The sequence below is a fragment of the Rhinoraja longicauda genome, chromosome 8, assembly GCF_053455715.1.
Source record: "Rhinoraja longicauda isolate Sanriku21f chromosome 8, sRhiLon1.1, whole genome shotgun sequence".
Taxonomy (NCBI): Eukaryota; Metazoa; Chordata; class Chondrichthyes; order Rajiformes; family Arhynchobatidae; genus Rhinoraja; species Rhinoraja longicauda.
Window position 1 is genome coordinate 5973475 of NC_135960.1, and position 16178 is coordinate 5989652.

The 16178-nt window shown below is 48.5% G+C and overlaps 1 protein-coding gene across 4 annotated transcripts in view; it reads right to left on the minus strand.

Annotated features, from left to right (window-relative positions):
• Positions 1-16178, minus strand: part of sema5ba (sema domain, seven thrombospondin repeats (type 1 and type 1-like), transmembrane domain (TM) and short cytoplasmic domain, (semaphorin) 5Ba) — a 183945-nt gene that overhangs the window by 112868 nt on the left and 54899 nt on the right. For all 4 annotated transcript variants that reach the window (XM_078403301.1, XM_078403300.1, XM_078403299.1 and 1 more), the window contains exons 5-6: positions 4388-4450; positions 548-646 (exon numbers count right to left, since the gene is read on the minus strand). In XM_078403301.1, coding sequence (XP_078259427.1) covers positions 548-646; positions 4388-4450 — 162 coding nt within the window. The remainder of the gene's footprint in view (positions 1-547; positions 647-4387; positions 4451-16178) is intronic.

A 16178-nucleotide genomic window follows, 5' to 3' on the forward strand; every position in this document is an offset into this window, starting at 1 on the left:
GTGATAACGTTATATTTTGATTGGTCAGCCTGGGAGAGATGGGCCGAAGGGTCTGTATCAAGCTTAACAGGAACCCTGCAAGGCCACAGGGAGAAGAGTGAACATGTCCTCCCTTGCCAAAGCGAATAGTGAAAGGCATGGATAGAGTGGATGTGGAGAGGATGTTTCCACTAGTGGGAGAGTCTAGGACCAGAGCTCGCAGCCTCAGAATTGAAGGGCGTTCCTTGAGGAAGTAGATGAGGAGGAATTTTTTTAGTGGTGAATCTGTGGAATTCTTTGCCACAGAAGACCGTGGAAGGCAAAGTCAGTGGATATTTTTAAGGGGGAGATTGATAGATTCTTGATTAGTGCGGGTGTCAGGGGTTATGGGGAGAAGGCAGGGGAATGGGGTTTCGGAGGGAGAGATAGGTCAGCCAATGGCAGAGTAGACCTGATGGGCCGAATGGCCTAATTCTGCTCCGATCATCATGAACTTATGATCGTACGAACATGTAAACTCCAATGTGGGGCGGTCATGGACTGAGAGAGATGGGCGAGAAGCTTTTACCTGTCGGTTTGTGCAGGTTGGAGAAAAGGCATTGGTTCCACAAGCGAATAATTTCTTTCCATTAATCAGTAGTACTCGAATATAATTCTGACATTCCTCCTGGAACAGGGTGCAAGAAAATACATAGGTTCAGATTAGTTTATTGTCATATACACTAGAGTTGCTATGAAATTCCTTGTACATGCGAAACTCACAGTGTAAACACTGGAATTTAGAAGGATGAGAGAGGTATGTTGGTAAATTGACTTGATAACTGTAAAAATTGTACCGAGTGTGGTAGGATAGTGTTAATGTGCGGGGATCACTGGCCGGCCCGGAACCGGTGTGCAAAAGGGCCTGTTTCCACGCTGTGTCTCTAAACTAAACTAAACTAAACTAAAACGGATTCAAAGATTTAATTCACTCTGGAATTTCCTTAAAAACAGGTGTCTGCAATGGTACCAAAATGCTTTGGATTATCTTTAATTGGAGTTTATTGCACTAAACGTTATTCCCTTGCACTAAACGTTATATGTTGAAAGACTGGAGCGGCTAGGCTTGTATACACTGGAATTTAGAAGGATGAGAGGGGATCTTATCGAAACGTATAAGATTATTAAGGGGCTGGACACGTTAGAGGCAGGAAACATGTTCCCAATGTTGGGGGAGTCCAGAACAAGGGGCCACAGTTTAAGAATAAGCGTTAGGCCATTTAGAACTGAGATGAGGAAAAACTTTTTCAGTCAGAGAGTTGTGAATCTGTGAATTCTCTGCCTCAGAAGGCAGTGGAGGCCAATTCTCTGAATGCATTCAAGAGAGAGCTGGATAGAGCTCTTAAGGATAGAGGAGTCAGGGGGTATGGGGACAAGGCAGGAACGGGGTACTGATTGAGAATGATCAGCCATGATCACATTGAATGGCGGTGCTGGCTCGAAGGGCCGAATGGCCTACTCCTCCACCTATTCTCTATTGTCTATTGTCTATTTTAAACAGTTTAGCTACAGAAATTATAAGTGCATCAATATATAAAACAGTCAGCGGCCTTTAAGAGGCTTCCAGTTGGGCACAGATAAGGCTGAGCTAGATAGATTCTTGATTGATATGGGTGTCAGGAGTTATGTGGAGAAGGCAGGAGAATGGGGTTAGGATGGAGAGATAGATCAGCCATGATTGAATGGCGGAGTAGACATGATGGGCCGAATGGCCTAATTCTACTCCTATTCCTTATGACATGGATGTGCACAGAATGGAGAAGTATGTATGGATCACGTGCAGGCAGAGGTGATTAGTTTAGCCTGGCACCATGTTCAGCACAGACGTTGTGGGCCGAAGGGCCTGTTCCTGTGCTGTACTGTTCTATGTTTGCCAAACCGCAAAATGGTGTAAGATTGTACTGCAAGCTGAAGTAGGATCATAGAGTCACCATAGAAACAGGACCTCCGTCCCAACTTGCCCACGCCGACCACCATGCCCCATCTACACTAATCCCACCTGCTTGCGTTTGGCCCATATACCTCCAAACCTGTCCTATCCATGTACCTGAGCAAATATCTTTTAAATGTCGTTATTGTACCTGCCTCAACTACCTCCTCTGGCAGCTCGTTCCATATGCCTACCACCCTTTACGTGAAAATGTTGCCCCTCATGATCCTATTAAATCTTTCTTCCCTCACCGTAAACATATGTCCTCTGGTCCTCGATTCAACCTATTCTGGGTAAAAGATTCTGCATTTACCCTGTTTAATCCTCTCATGATGTTGTACACCTGTATAAGGTCTCCCCTCAGTCTCCTGCGCTCCAAGGAATAGAGTCCCAGCCTGCTCAACCTCTCCCTATAGCCCAAGGACCTCAAGTCCTGGCAACATCCTCGTAAATCTTCCCTGCACCCTTTCCAGCTTAACAACAACATCGTTTCTATGACAATGGCGACCGAACCTGAACACAATGACTCAAAATGTGGCCTCGCCAATGTCCTGTCCAACTGTAACATAACCTCCAAAATTTTATATTCGAAAAAGTCGTGCAAAAAATATTGAATTGAATGGAATTGAATGCATTTTATTAGCCAAGTATATATATATATATATACAAGGAATTTGCCTTGGTACCCCACTCGCAAGTAACAACGCGACATAGGGTAAACAATCAAGAATAAAACATAAAACATTAAGAATGAAACATTAACAGTTTAAACTTGTCAAGAATGAAAACAAAAATACCAGAGCAAAAGGAGGCAACAGACTTTTGGTTGTGTAGTAGAGTTATTGCTCGTGAAAAAAAAGCAGTTTTTTATGTCTATATATTAAAGAACTATAATGGAATGAGAGAAGACACAAAGTGATGGAGTTACTCAGCGGGTCAGGCAGCATCTCGGGAGAACATGGAGAGGTGACATTTCTCCTTCACCCAACAGACTCCTTCACCACAAGTGTTGTGAAGGAGAGATATCGGAGGTCCTTCCTTCCCGCTGCTGTGAGACTGCACAACCAGCACTGCTCCCAGCAGACCAGTCAACAGACCAGTCAACAGTAACAGCAAAGGAAAAACACAGTAAATGATGACAATTATCCTTAACTTTATTTTTATTTATAATGAATGTCTCTTGCTATCCACTTTGCTGCCGTAATACTGCAAATTTCCCCGTGTGAGACAAATAAAGGAATATATTATTATTATTATTATTATTATTATTATTATTATTATTATTATCATTATCATTATTATTATTATTATTATTATTATTATTATTATTATTATTATTATTATTATTATTATTATTATTATTATTATTATCATTATTATTATTATTATTATTATCATTATCATTATTATTATTATTATTATTATTATTATTATTATTATTATTATTATTATTATTATTATTATTATTATTATTATTATTATTATTAGCATTATTATTATTATTATTATTATTATTATTATTAATATTATTAAAATTATTATTATTATTATTATTATTATTATTATTATTATTATCATTATTATCATTATTATCATTATTATTATTATTATTATTATTATTATTATTATTATTATTATTATTATTATTATTATTATTATTATTATTATTATTATTATTATTATTATTATTATTATTTCGGGGCGGATCCCTTCTTCAGACTGATTGTGGGGATGGGTGGGGGGGGGGAAGGAGAGATGGAAGAGAGGAGAGGCAGGACAAAGCCTGTCAGCTAATAGGTGGACTCACAGAGGGTCTGAAGAAGGGTCTCAACCCAAAAGATTGGGTTGAGACCTATTCCTTCTCTTTAGAAGGATGAGAGGGGATCTTATCGAAACATATAAGGTTATTAAGGGGTTGGACACGTTAGAGGCAGGAAACATGTTCCCAATGTTGGGGGAGTCCAGAACCAGGGGCCACAGTTTAAGAATAAGGGGTAGGCCATTTAGAACGGAGATGAAGAAAAACCTTTTCAGTCAGAGAGTTGTGAATCTGTGGAATTCTCTGCCTCAGAGGGCAGTGGAGGCCAATTCTCTGAATGCATTCAAGAGAGAGCTGGATAGAGCTCTTCAGGATAGCGGAATCAGGGGGTATGGGGAGAAGGCAGGAACGGGGAGACAATAGACAATAGGTGCAGGAGGAGGCCATTCGGCCCTTCGAGCCAGCACCGCCATTCAATGTGATCATGGCTGATCATTCTCAATCAGTACCCCGTTCCTGCCTTCTCCCCATACCCCCTGACTCCGCTATCCTTAAGAGCATTCGCTGTAAGGTGGCAACTCTACCGCTGCGCTGCCGTGCCACCCAAGAGAGAAAAAGAGAGACACGTGATTGTGCTGGTTAAACAGCAGCCTTGTGGTGAGAATAGTTAAAATATTTACCTCGGTCTTCCCTTTGCTCTGACAGGCCTTCTTGGTGTCTTCTTCTGGATCCCATTCCATCGCCTAGGAAACAAGAAGGGACACGTTAAAGGTGACCTGCTTCAAATGACCTCCATCATGCAGACACCCCGGGGCTGTTGTAAGAAATCTGTCTTGGATAAGGAGAGGGGGAGGATGGAAGGGAGAAGGAAGGGAGGAATTTTACAGCAGGAGAGATAGAGAGAGAATGAGATGGGAAGAGGGGGGGGGGGAGAGAGGGGGGGAGAGAGAGGGGGAGAGAGAGGGGGGGAGAGAAGGAGGGAGAGGGGAGGGGGAGAGAGGGAGAGGGGGAGAGAGAGGGGGAGAGAGAGGGGGAGAGAGAGGGGGAGAGAGAGAGGGGGAGAGGGAGGGGGAGGGGGAGAGGGAGGAGGGGGGGAGAGGGAGGAGGGGGGGAGAGGGAGAGGGGGAGGGAGAGGGAGAGGGGGAGGGGGAGAAGTGGAGAGATATCAATTTAGTTTAGAACTATAACGTGGAAACAATGCCTTCACCCCACCATGTCCACGCCAACCAACGATGATCCGTTTACACTAGTTCTACGTTATTCCAGTTTTGCATCCGACACACTAGGGACAATTTTACCGAAGCCAATTGGCCCACAAAGACGCACGTTTTTGGAGTGTGGGAGGAAACCGGGGTGGCCGGCAAAAAACCACCTGGTCACAGGGAGAACGTGCCAACTCCGTACGGACAGCGCCCGAGGTCAGGATCGAACCCGGGTCTCCGGCGCCTCGAGGCAGCGACTCTACCGCTACGCCACCGTGAGAGAAGAAGCGATTGAGATGAGGAGATTGATTCATCGTATCGAGGTGTATAAAATCATGAGGGGAATTGACAGGGTGCACGCAAAGTGTCCTTCACCCAGACTGTAGGGGGGGGTCAAGAATCAAGGACGAGGGGTTTACGGAGAGATAGGAAAGGTGTGATACAAACCTGCCAGGCATCTTCTCCACTCAGAGGGCAGTGGAATGAGCTGCCGGAGGTGGTAGTTAATACAGGTAAATAACAAGATATAACGAGATTTGGGCGCAGCGGTAGAGTTGCTGCCTCACAGCGAATGCAGCGCCGGAGATCCGGGTTCGATCCCGACTACGGGTGCCGTCTGCACGGAGTTTGTACGTTCTCCCCGTGACCCGCGTGGGTTTTCTCCGAGATCTTCGGTTTCCTCCCGCACTCCAAAGACGTGCGGGTTTGTAGGTTAATTGGCTTGGGAAATGTGTCCAAAAAAATTGTCCCTAGTGGGTCTAGGATAGTGTTAGTGTGCGGGGATCGCTGGTCGGCGCGGGCCCGGTGGGCCGAAAGGGCCTGTTTCCGCGCTGTATCTCTAAACGAAACTTTAAAAAAAAAGATACTTGGGCGGGTACGGGGAGGCAGGCGGTGAGAGGGTGGGGAGGTGGGGGGGTGGGGGGGGGGGGGTGTGGGGGGGGGGTGTTGGGGGTGGTGTTGGGGGGGGATAGGCCTGGCCTCCACAACCCGCCTGCACCTTCACCGTGAATGGGCAGCCTGGCTATTCAAGCGCCAAACACAAAAGGCCCCTTGGGTTTTGTCTCCGGTCGCCCCTGACAACGGCAGTCAGGCCTCGGAATGCCGAGGGATCGCGGCATCGCTATTCATTCTGTCTGCGCCTCGGCCCCCACCCTCTAACACCCTCACCCCCCCTCCCCCCTCCCCCTCCCCCTCACCCACCCCCTCCCCCCCCCACCCCCCACCCACAGCTCCGATCAAGACACAAAGGTGGGGCTGGGAGGGGTGGTGAGTTGAGTTGGGTTTAGTAGGTCAGTTTAATTTAGTATGGTTTAGTTTAGTTTAGTTGAGTAGAATTGAGTTGAAGATAAAGCTGGAGTAACGCAGCAGGCATCTCTGGAGAAAAGGAATAGGGTCCAGTCCCTTTTTCAGTGGAGTTGAGTTTAGATTAGTTCAGTTTACTTAAGTTTAGTTTAGAGATACAGCGCGGAAACAGGCCCTTTCGGCCCACCGGGTCCGCGCCGACCAGCGATCCCCGCACATTAACGCTATCCTTAACCCACTAGGGACAATTTTTACATTTACCGAGCCAATTCACCTACAAACCCGCACGTCCTTGGAGTGCAGGAGGAAACCGGAGATCTCGGAGAAAACCCACGCAGGTCACGGGGAGAACGTACAAACTCCGTACAGTACAGCGCCCGCAGTCGGGATCGAACCCGGGTCTCCGGCGCTGCTTTCGCTGTAAGGCAGCAACTCTACCGCTGCACCACTGTATCTCTAAACTAAACCGCCCCGACGTGGCAAGTTCAACAGCCTGACCTCGGGAGAAGACGGCAGGGAAGAGAAAAGACATTTTGGCCTTCCATCACAGTGAGAAGGGACTGGAGGAGACTCACTGTGATGGATGTTTCTTTTGTTTGGTGTTAGTGTATGATTGTATGTGTTATTGCATTTTTATTGATTACTAGCAAAGCGGGCCCGTTGGGCCCGTCCCCACACCCCCCATTCTCTCCTCCCCCAGCCCCACTCTTACTCTCCCCACACTCTCCCCTTTGGCCCGTCCTCTTAGGGTTTCCATTGTAACTGGGAGGGGGGAGGGAGTGAAGGGGGGAGGGAGGGAGAGGGAGGTTTGGGGGAGGGAGGTGTGGAGGGATCGAGGGGGAGGGAGTGGTGGAGGGAGGTGTTGAGGATGGAGGGGGGGAGGGAGGGGGGGAGGGTGATGAGAGATGGGGTGGTATTTGTGGAGGGGGAGGGAGGGAGGGGGGGGGAGAGAGTGGGGGGGAGGGGGGAGGGGAGGAGGGGAGGAGAGGGATATGGACCTCCCCTTTTCCCAGTACCCCTCTTTCCCCCACCACCAAGTCCCCTCCGCACGACCCCTGTTGTCCCATTCCCCATTCTCAGCCCCCCCCCCCCCCATTTTCTTATTGGTCTTAATGTTTCAACTGCGGGTTTCATTTCACTATGTGTATGTGACAAATAAACCACTATTGACTATTGACTATTGACTCAACTTGAGTTGAGTTTAGATCAGTTCAGTTTATTGTCACGTGTACCGAGGTACAGTGAAAAGCTTTTACTTGCGAGCTACCCAGCCAGCGGAAAGGCAATCCATGATTACAATCTAGCCGCCCACAGTGTACAGATAGATACAGGATGAAAGGGATAACGTGAAAAATGTTTATTGCAAAATAAAGTCCAGTAAAATCCGAATAACTTCCCTCCCTTCCTCTTGCTCCATTCATTTTTGCCTTACAACCTTACCAGGACTCGAGGGCCTGAGTTACAGGGAGAGGTTGAGCAGGCTAGGACTCTATTCCATGGAGCGCAGGAGGATGAGGGGCGATCTTATAGAGGTGTACATAATCACCAGGGGAATAAATCGGGTGAATGCACAGATTATTTTACCCAGAGTAGGGTAATCAAGAACCAGGGGACATATGTTGAAGGTGAGAGGGGAAAAGCTTTTAATAAATATAAGAAGATAACTGCAGATGCTGGTACAAATCGAAGGTATTTATTCACAAAATGCTGGAGTAACTCAGCAGGTCAGGCAGCATCTCCGGAGAGAAGGAATGGGTGACGTTTCGGGTCGAGGCCCTTCTTCAGTCTGAAGAAGGGTCTCGACCCGAAACGTCACCCATTCCTTCTCTCCTGAGATGCTGCCTGACCTGCTGAGTTACTCCAGCATTTTGTGAATAAAAAGCTTTTAATAAGACTGCTACTAGTTCAATCCCACACACTAGATGCAATTTACCGAAGGCAAGTCTTTGCAATGTGGGAAGAAACCGGAATGACCTGGAGAAAACCCACGCAGGTCACGGGGAGAACGTGCAAACTCCCTGCGGACGGCACCGGTGGTCAGGATCGAACCCGGGTCTCTGGCGCTGTGAGGCGGCAACTCTATCGCTGCGCCACCGCGCAGTAAGGGTGGGGTGGGGAGGGGAGAGGAGGGTGATCGGCGAGGCTGTGGTGGGGGAGGTGGGAGGAGGGGGGAGTGAAGGGTGATGGCTGGGTCTCTGGTAGGGGAGGACGGAGGGGGGGGGGGAGGAGATGGGGGGGGTGTGTGGGGGAGCTGATTGCTTTGTTTCTGCGGCCGTTAATAATCTACACGGTGTGAGACACACAACGCTGATAGTTTGTTCTCAGGCACGGACCCATTGCCTGTCAGCTCTGTCTGGCTGTTGCCTGACCTCTTCACCCCATAACACTTAAAGTGACACCTTACCCAGACGCCAAAAATATTAGTTCTGCGTTACGTCGAAGTTAGAGCAACAACGTTTAATTCCTACACGGTATAACATGGTGCCCAGAACCAAACACAATACTTCAAATGCAGTCTCACCAACGTCTTGTACAACTGCAACATGACCTTCCCAACGTCTACACTCAATAGCAGAGCCACTAGGCAGAGTTCCGACACAGTGTCTCACTGGAGGCTGAACCAAACACACACAGAATTTGGGCCAAGGGAGAGGAGGAATGTTGCTGACAGGATATTTAGCTCTGAAAATGGGACCCCCTTTGCCTCTCTCAGCACCTCCAGGCAGACTGGGCGATCGCAAGTAGAGCTTAGAGTCATGGAGTGATACAGCGTGGAAACAGGCCCTTCGGCCCTACTTGCCTACACCGGCCGACATGTCCCACCTGCTACACGAGTCACACCTGCCCATCAGGGCCGTTTTTACAGCATTATAGGCCCCCGGGCAAAGCAGTGTACTGGGGCCCGCACCGTTACTCTCCCCCACCCCCCCTTTCCCTACCAGCCCCCCCCTGTCGTGCCGGCGAAAAGCACTTATCGAAAAGCACTTAGCGATGGACTTAGGGTGCTACATTGTTGCGAAAAGCACTTACAGATCGCTGTGAGAAGCACTTAGGGACCGAAAATGTTGCGAAAAAAGCACTTATTGAACTTAGATTTTTAAAGTTGTATTTATTTATTGCAAGTCACTTAACATACACAGATCAGCAGGGGGGCCCCTATGCTCGTGGGCCCCCGGGCAAGTGCCCATCAGGCCCATGCGTTAAGACGGCCCTGCTGCCCATATCCCACTAAACCTGTCCTATCCATGTACCTGTCCAAATGTTTCTTCAACTTTACGATTGTCCCAGCCACAACTACCTCCTTTGACAGGCACAAAAGACTGAAGAAGAGTCTCGACCCGAAACGTCACCCATTCCTTCTCTCCAGAGATGCTGCCTGACCCGCTGAGTTACTCCAGCATTTTGTGTCCACCTTCGATTTAAACCAGCATCTGCAGGTTTTTTTCCCTACCTCCTTTGGCAGCTCTTTCCACACACCCACCCCTCTTTGTGTGAAAAACCTACCCCTCAGGTTTCTATTAAATCTTCCCCCCCCCCCTTAAACCTTTGCCCTCTGTTTCTTGATTCACCTACTCTGGGCAAGAGACTCTGTGCGTCTAACCGATCTATTCCTCTCATGATTTTATACACCCCTATAAGATCGTCCCTATTGTGTAGGATAGAACTAGTGTACAGCACAAACTCGATGGGATGAAGGGCCTGTTTCTATGCTGTATCTCCAAAGTAACCTCTAAATTAGTACCGAGGTAGCTTACACTATCGAATCAAATCAAATAATACTACACATAATCCTGCTTTCTCCCCTGACTCCGCTATCCTTAAGAGCTCTATCTAGCTCTCTCTTGAATGCATTCAGAGAACTGGCCTCCATTGCCTTCTGAGGCAGAGAATTCCACAGATTTACAACTCTCTGACTGAAAACGTTTTTCCTCATCTCCGTTCTAAATAGCCTACCCCTTATTCTTAAACTGTGGCCCCTTGTTCTGGACTCCCCCAACATTGGGAACATGTTTCCTGCCTCTAACATGTCCAACCCCTTAATAATCTTATATGTTTCGATAAGATCCCATCTCATCCTTCTAAATTCCAGTGTATACAAGCCCAGCCGCTCCAGTCTTTCAACATACGACAGTCCCGCTGATAACTAGAGGGGAAGAGGTTTCTGAGTCTCTCGTGCACAATTTTCAAGGTTTTTGTATCTTTTGCTCGACAGGTGTAGAGAAGGAGTGACTGAGGTGGGACAAGTCTCTGATTACGTTTAAGATCAAAGATAATAGAGCAGAGACAAGATAGACCACTCGACCCTAAAAACCGTACGTAGTGTATCACGGCGCCATTTTAGTCGGCAGAAACTTGCAGGAACATTTTAAAATAAAAATGAGATATATTCTGCATTTTAATGGTATCATCACACGTACTGTTCCCCCAAAACACTGATTACACTGCGCGAGGCATAGCGAACGGCGGGTTTTGCTTACTAAAATGGCGGACGTTACGCTCCTTTGCGTACTACGCTTCAGTATAGGCGATTTTGACGGAGTGGTTCATCTTGCTCCTCTAGAATATTTGGTTAAGACAGACACAAAGTGCTGGAGTAACTCAGCGGGACAGGCATCATCTCTGGACAGGAGGAATGGGTGACGTTTCTGGTCGAGACTGATTATGTTCCGTCAGCTGTTTTCCCTGAGACAGTGTGAAGTGTGGATGGAGTCAATGGTGGGGAGTCTGGTCCACGCGGTTGACTTTCCTCGCGATTTCTTGCAGTCGTGGGCAGAGTGGGATCCCCAGGCGAGGTGTGACGTGGCCCGGCGGCGTGCCTTCCACCGTGGTGCGTCTGTAGGTGTGTGTCAGAGTCGCTGGGAACACACCGCAAAGTGGAGACGCTGGCGTGCTATCTCGACCGTCGCCCGGTTTAACCTGCCATCATGGACTTTGTGGGCCGAAGGGCCTGTTCCTGTACCACTGTACCGCGCCACGTTCCGCGTTGCGTGCAGCATTTACGGAAGCCAATTAACCCGCACGTCTTCGCAGCGCGGGAGGAGACCGGAGTGCCCGGAGAAAACCCACGCAGGTCACGGGAAGAAGGTACTACCTTCGTCCAGACAAGTACCCGTAGTCGGGATCGAACCTGGGTTTGGTTTAGTTTATAGACACAGCGCGGAAACAGGCTCTTACGGCCCACCGTGTCCGCACCGACCAGCGATCCCCGCACATTAACACTATCCTACACCCACTAGGGACAATTTTTACATTTACCAAGCCAATTCACCTACAAACCTGTACGTCTTTAGGGCGTGGGAGGAAACCGAAGATCTCGGAGAAAACCCACGCAGGTCAGGGGGGAACGTACAAACTCCGCACAGACGGCGCCCGTAGTCGGGATCGAACCCGGGTCTCCGGCGCTGTAAGGCAGCAACTCTACCGCTGCGCCACCATGACCGCCCTCACCGCGCCGGGTCCCTGGCGCCGTGAGGCGGCGTTAACTCTGCCGCTGCTTGGCAACGACGGACGTGAACCGCGACGGAGTCGAGGGGGCGTGACTGCCGGCTAGTGTGGGAAGCGGGGAAAGGAGACGTTTCTCCCCATCAGTCAGGCGGTGTGGGCTTCATTTAGCCACTCGTCCTCCTCCCCCCAGCTTTTGTTTTCACACAGTGCTGTCAGCGCAGAGTGGTCTGCTTTGAGATGTGAATGATTGATTGCCCCACTCCCCGGCAGCCCTCCCCCCCCCCCCCCCCTCTCCCTGACCTTCTGCCCCCCACAGGTTAAAACTAGTCGCACATTTAACAGCTGGGGGTGGGGGCCCGGCATTTCAACGCTGGTCGTGCTGAGGCTTGCTTGGAGCAGCCTGGCAGCTCATAAACATCTGAACATCTGCTGGCCACGCTGCATAACATAACATATAACAACTACAGCATGGAAACAGGCCTGTCCGGCCCTACCAGTCCACGCCGACCATTCTCCCTGACCTAGTCTCATCTACCTGCACTCAGACCATAACCCTCCAATCCCCTCCTATCCATATACCTATCCAATTTACTCTTAAATAATAAAATCGAGCCAGCCTCCACCACTTCCACCGGAAGCCCATTCCATACAGCCACAACCCTCTGAGTAAAGAAGTTCCCCCTCATGTTACCCCTAAACCTTTGTCCCTCAATTCTGAAGCTATGTCCCCTTGTTGGAATCTTCCCCACTCTCAAAGGGAAAAGCCTACCCACGTCAACTCTGTCCGTCCCTCTCAAAATTTTAAAAACCTCTATCAAGTCCCCCCTCAACCTTCTACGCTCCAAAGAATAAAGACCCAACCTGTTCAACCTCTCTCTGTAGCCTAAGTGCTGAAACCCAGGCAACATTCTAGTAAATCTCCTCTGTACCCTCTCCATTTTGTCGACATCCTTCCTATAATTTGGCGACCAGAACTGCACACCATACTCCAGATTCGGCCTCACCAATGCCTGTACAATTTCAACATTACATCCCAACTTCTATACTCGATGCTCTGATTTATAAAGGCAAGCATACCAAACGCCTTCTTCACCACCCTATCCACATGAGATTCCACCTTCAGGGAACAATGCACAGTTTATTCCCAGATCCCTCTGTTCCACTGCATTCCTCAATTCCCTACCATTTACCCTGTACGTCCTATTTTGATTTGTCCTACCAAAATGCAGCACCTCACACTTATCAGCATTAAACTCCATCTGCCATCTTTCAGCCCACCCTTCCAAAAGGCCCAAGTCTCTCTGTAGACTTTGAAAATCTACCTCACTATCAACTAGTTAAGTCCTGGGCACGGTGTTACAGGAAAAATGTTGTCAAGCTTTAAAGGGTACAGTGATGTTGTCAGGACTAGAGGGTCCGAGCTATAGGGGGGAGGCAGAGTAGGCTATGACTATATTCCTCGGAGCGCAGGAGGATGAGGGGTGATCTTATAGAGGTGTACAAAATCATGAGGGGAATTAGATTGGGTAGACACACAGAGTCTCTTTGCCAAGTGTTGGGGAATCCAGAACTAGTGGAAATAAGGTTTAAGGTTAAGGGAGAGGGGGGGTGGGGGGGGGAGGGGGGAAAGATTTAATGGGAACCTGAGGGGGTAACCTTTTTATATAAAGGGATGGCATGGTCTTGTTGGGCCGAAAAGCCTGTATCTTTAGTTTAGTTTGGAGATATAACGCGGAAACAGCCCACTGAGTCCGCACCAACCAGCCATCCCCGCACATTAACACTATCCTACACACACTAGGGACAAGTTACACTTATGCCCAGCCAAGTAGAATGATCAGCCATGCTCACAATGAATGGCGGTGCTGGCTCGAAGGGCCGAATGGCCTCCTCCTGCACCTATTTTCCATGTTTCTATGAATAGGACGCACAGAGTCTCTTGCCCAGAGTACGGGAATCGAGGTGAAGGGGGAAAAGATTTAATAAAAATCTGAGGGGTGACCCTTTTCATACGGAGGGTGGTGGGTGTATGGAACGAGCTGCCAGAGGAGGTGGCTGAGGCAGGGACTATCCCTGTGACCCTGTGGTTTTTCTCCGGGTGCGCCGGATTGCCCCGACATCTCAAAGTTAAGCAGGTCTGTAGGTTAATTGCCCCCTGGTGCGTGCGGATTAGAAGAGTATGTAGGATATAATAGAAGTAGTATGAACAGGTGGTCGATGGTCAGCGAGGACTCGATGGGCTGAAGGTGTCTGTTCCCATGCTGTGTATCTGAACTGAACTATATTTGTCTTCTCTCTGCTCTAAACAGACAATAGACAATAGGTGCAGGAGTAGGCCATTCGGCCCCTCGAGCCAGCACTGCCATTCAATGTGATCATGGCTGATCATCCACAATCAGTACCCCGTTCCTGCTTTCTCCCCATACCCCCTGACTCCGCTATCTTTAAGAGCTCTATCTAGCTCTCTCTTGAAAGCATCCAGAGAATTGGCCTCCACTGCCTTCTGAGGCAGAGAATTCCACAGATTTACAACTCTCTGACTGAAAACGTTTTTTCCTCATCTCTGTTCTAAATGGCCTACCCCTTATTCTTAAACTGTGGCCCCCGGTTCTGGACTCCCCCAACTTTGGGAACATGTTTCCTGCCTCTAACGTGTCCAACCCTTTAATAATCTTATACATATCATATCATATCATATCATATATATACAGCCGGAAACAGGCCTTTTCGGCCCTCCAAGTCCGCGCCGCCCAGCGATCCCCGCACATTAACACTATCCTACACCCACTAGGGACAATTTTTACATTTACCCAGCCAATTAACCTACATACCTGTACGTCTTTGGAGTGTGGGAGGAAACCGAAGATCTCGGAGAAAACCCACGCAGGTCACGAGGGGGAACGTACAAACTCCTTACAGTGCAGCACCCGTAGTCAGGATCGAACCTGAGTCTTCGGCGCTGCATTCGCTGTAAAGCAGCAACTCTACCGCTGCGCTACCAATAAGATCCCCTCTGGACCCTAGTTCCCACACCAAACAACTGATCATTCAGCTGGTGTGGCTGCAAACTCGTTCAAGAGATTGGACAAGAAGAAATAATCTACACTTTCATCTCTAGAAATAGATCGGGTAAACACACAGTGTTTAACCCAGGGTAGGCCAATCAAGAACCAGAGGACATAGGTTTAATGTGTTGGGGGGGGGGGGGGGGGGGAAGGTTTAATAGGAACCTGAGGGGTAATCTTTTTACACAAAGGGCGGTGGGTGTATGGAACGAACTGCCAGAGGTGGTAGTTGAGGCAGGGACTATCACAACATTTCAGGAACATTTAGATAGGTACATGGTTAGGATAGATTGCAGTAGAAAGGAGGTGAGGAGGAATTTCCATCGTCAGAGGGTGGTGAATCTGTGGAGTTCATGGAGGCCGTCAATGGATATTGTTAAGGGGAAGATAGACAGATTCTTGATCAGTACGAGTGTCAGGGATTATGGGGAGAAGGCAGGAGAATGGGGTTGAGAGGGAAAGATAGATCAGCCATGATTGAATGGTGGAGTAGACTTGATGGGCCGAATGGCCTAATTCTGCTCCGATAACTTATGATCATTAATTAGAGGGATATGGGCCGAAAGCGAGTGTAGATGGGACATCTTGGTCAGTGTGGGCAAGTCGGGATGAAGTGGCCACAAGGCTATTCTTCATGGAATCTCTTTGGAAGGGAATTGATGGGCGAGTTATTGGAGTGATTCATCGGTCGCATATTTGAATCAAACTCAAATGCAAATTCCACCATGGCAGCTGCCGAACAAATTTAGCAAAGTAAATAAATTTGGAATGCAAAGCAAGTGTCGGGGATGGTGACCGAGAAGATAATGGATTGTTATTTATGTCCTTCAGAGAAAACAGATCTATAATCCTTCCGAGTCTTGACTGTGTCTAACCTCAGAGCCAAGAATACTGTCCACTCTCTGAATTAACGAACAAACCCACTGGGGTGGTCAAATGTCAACCTTAATACAGGTACCCTTTAGACTTTAGACTTGAGGGCGGCACAGTGGCGCAGCGGTAGAGTTGCTGCCTTACAGCGAATGCAGCGCCGGAGTCCCGGGTTCGATCCCGACTATGGGTGCTGTGGGTATGGATGCTGCCTGACCTGCTGAGTTACTCCAGCATTTTGTGATACCTTGGTTAGATGACTGATCATCAGTCTGAAGAAAGGTCTCGATCCCAAACGTCACTATTCCATGTTCTCCTGAGAGAGACAAAAAACGCCGGAGCAACTCAACGGGTCAGACAGCATCTCTGGAGAAAAGGAATAGGTGACGTTTCGGGTCGGGACCCTTCTTCAGACTGGGGCACTTTGTGCCCTTTTTTATAAATCAGCATCTTCAGTTCTGTGTTTCTACATATGACAGCACAGCACTTGAACAGGCTCTTTGGCCCGTAATGTTCGTGATGGACATGATGCAACTAATATCCATTGCCTGCACATGATCCATATCCCTCCCTTCGCTGTTTCTCCA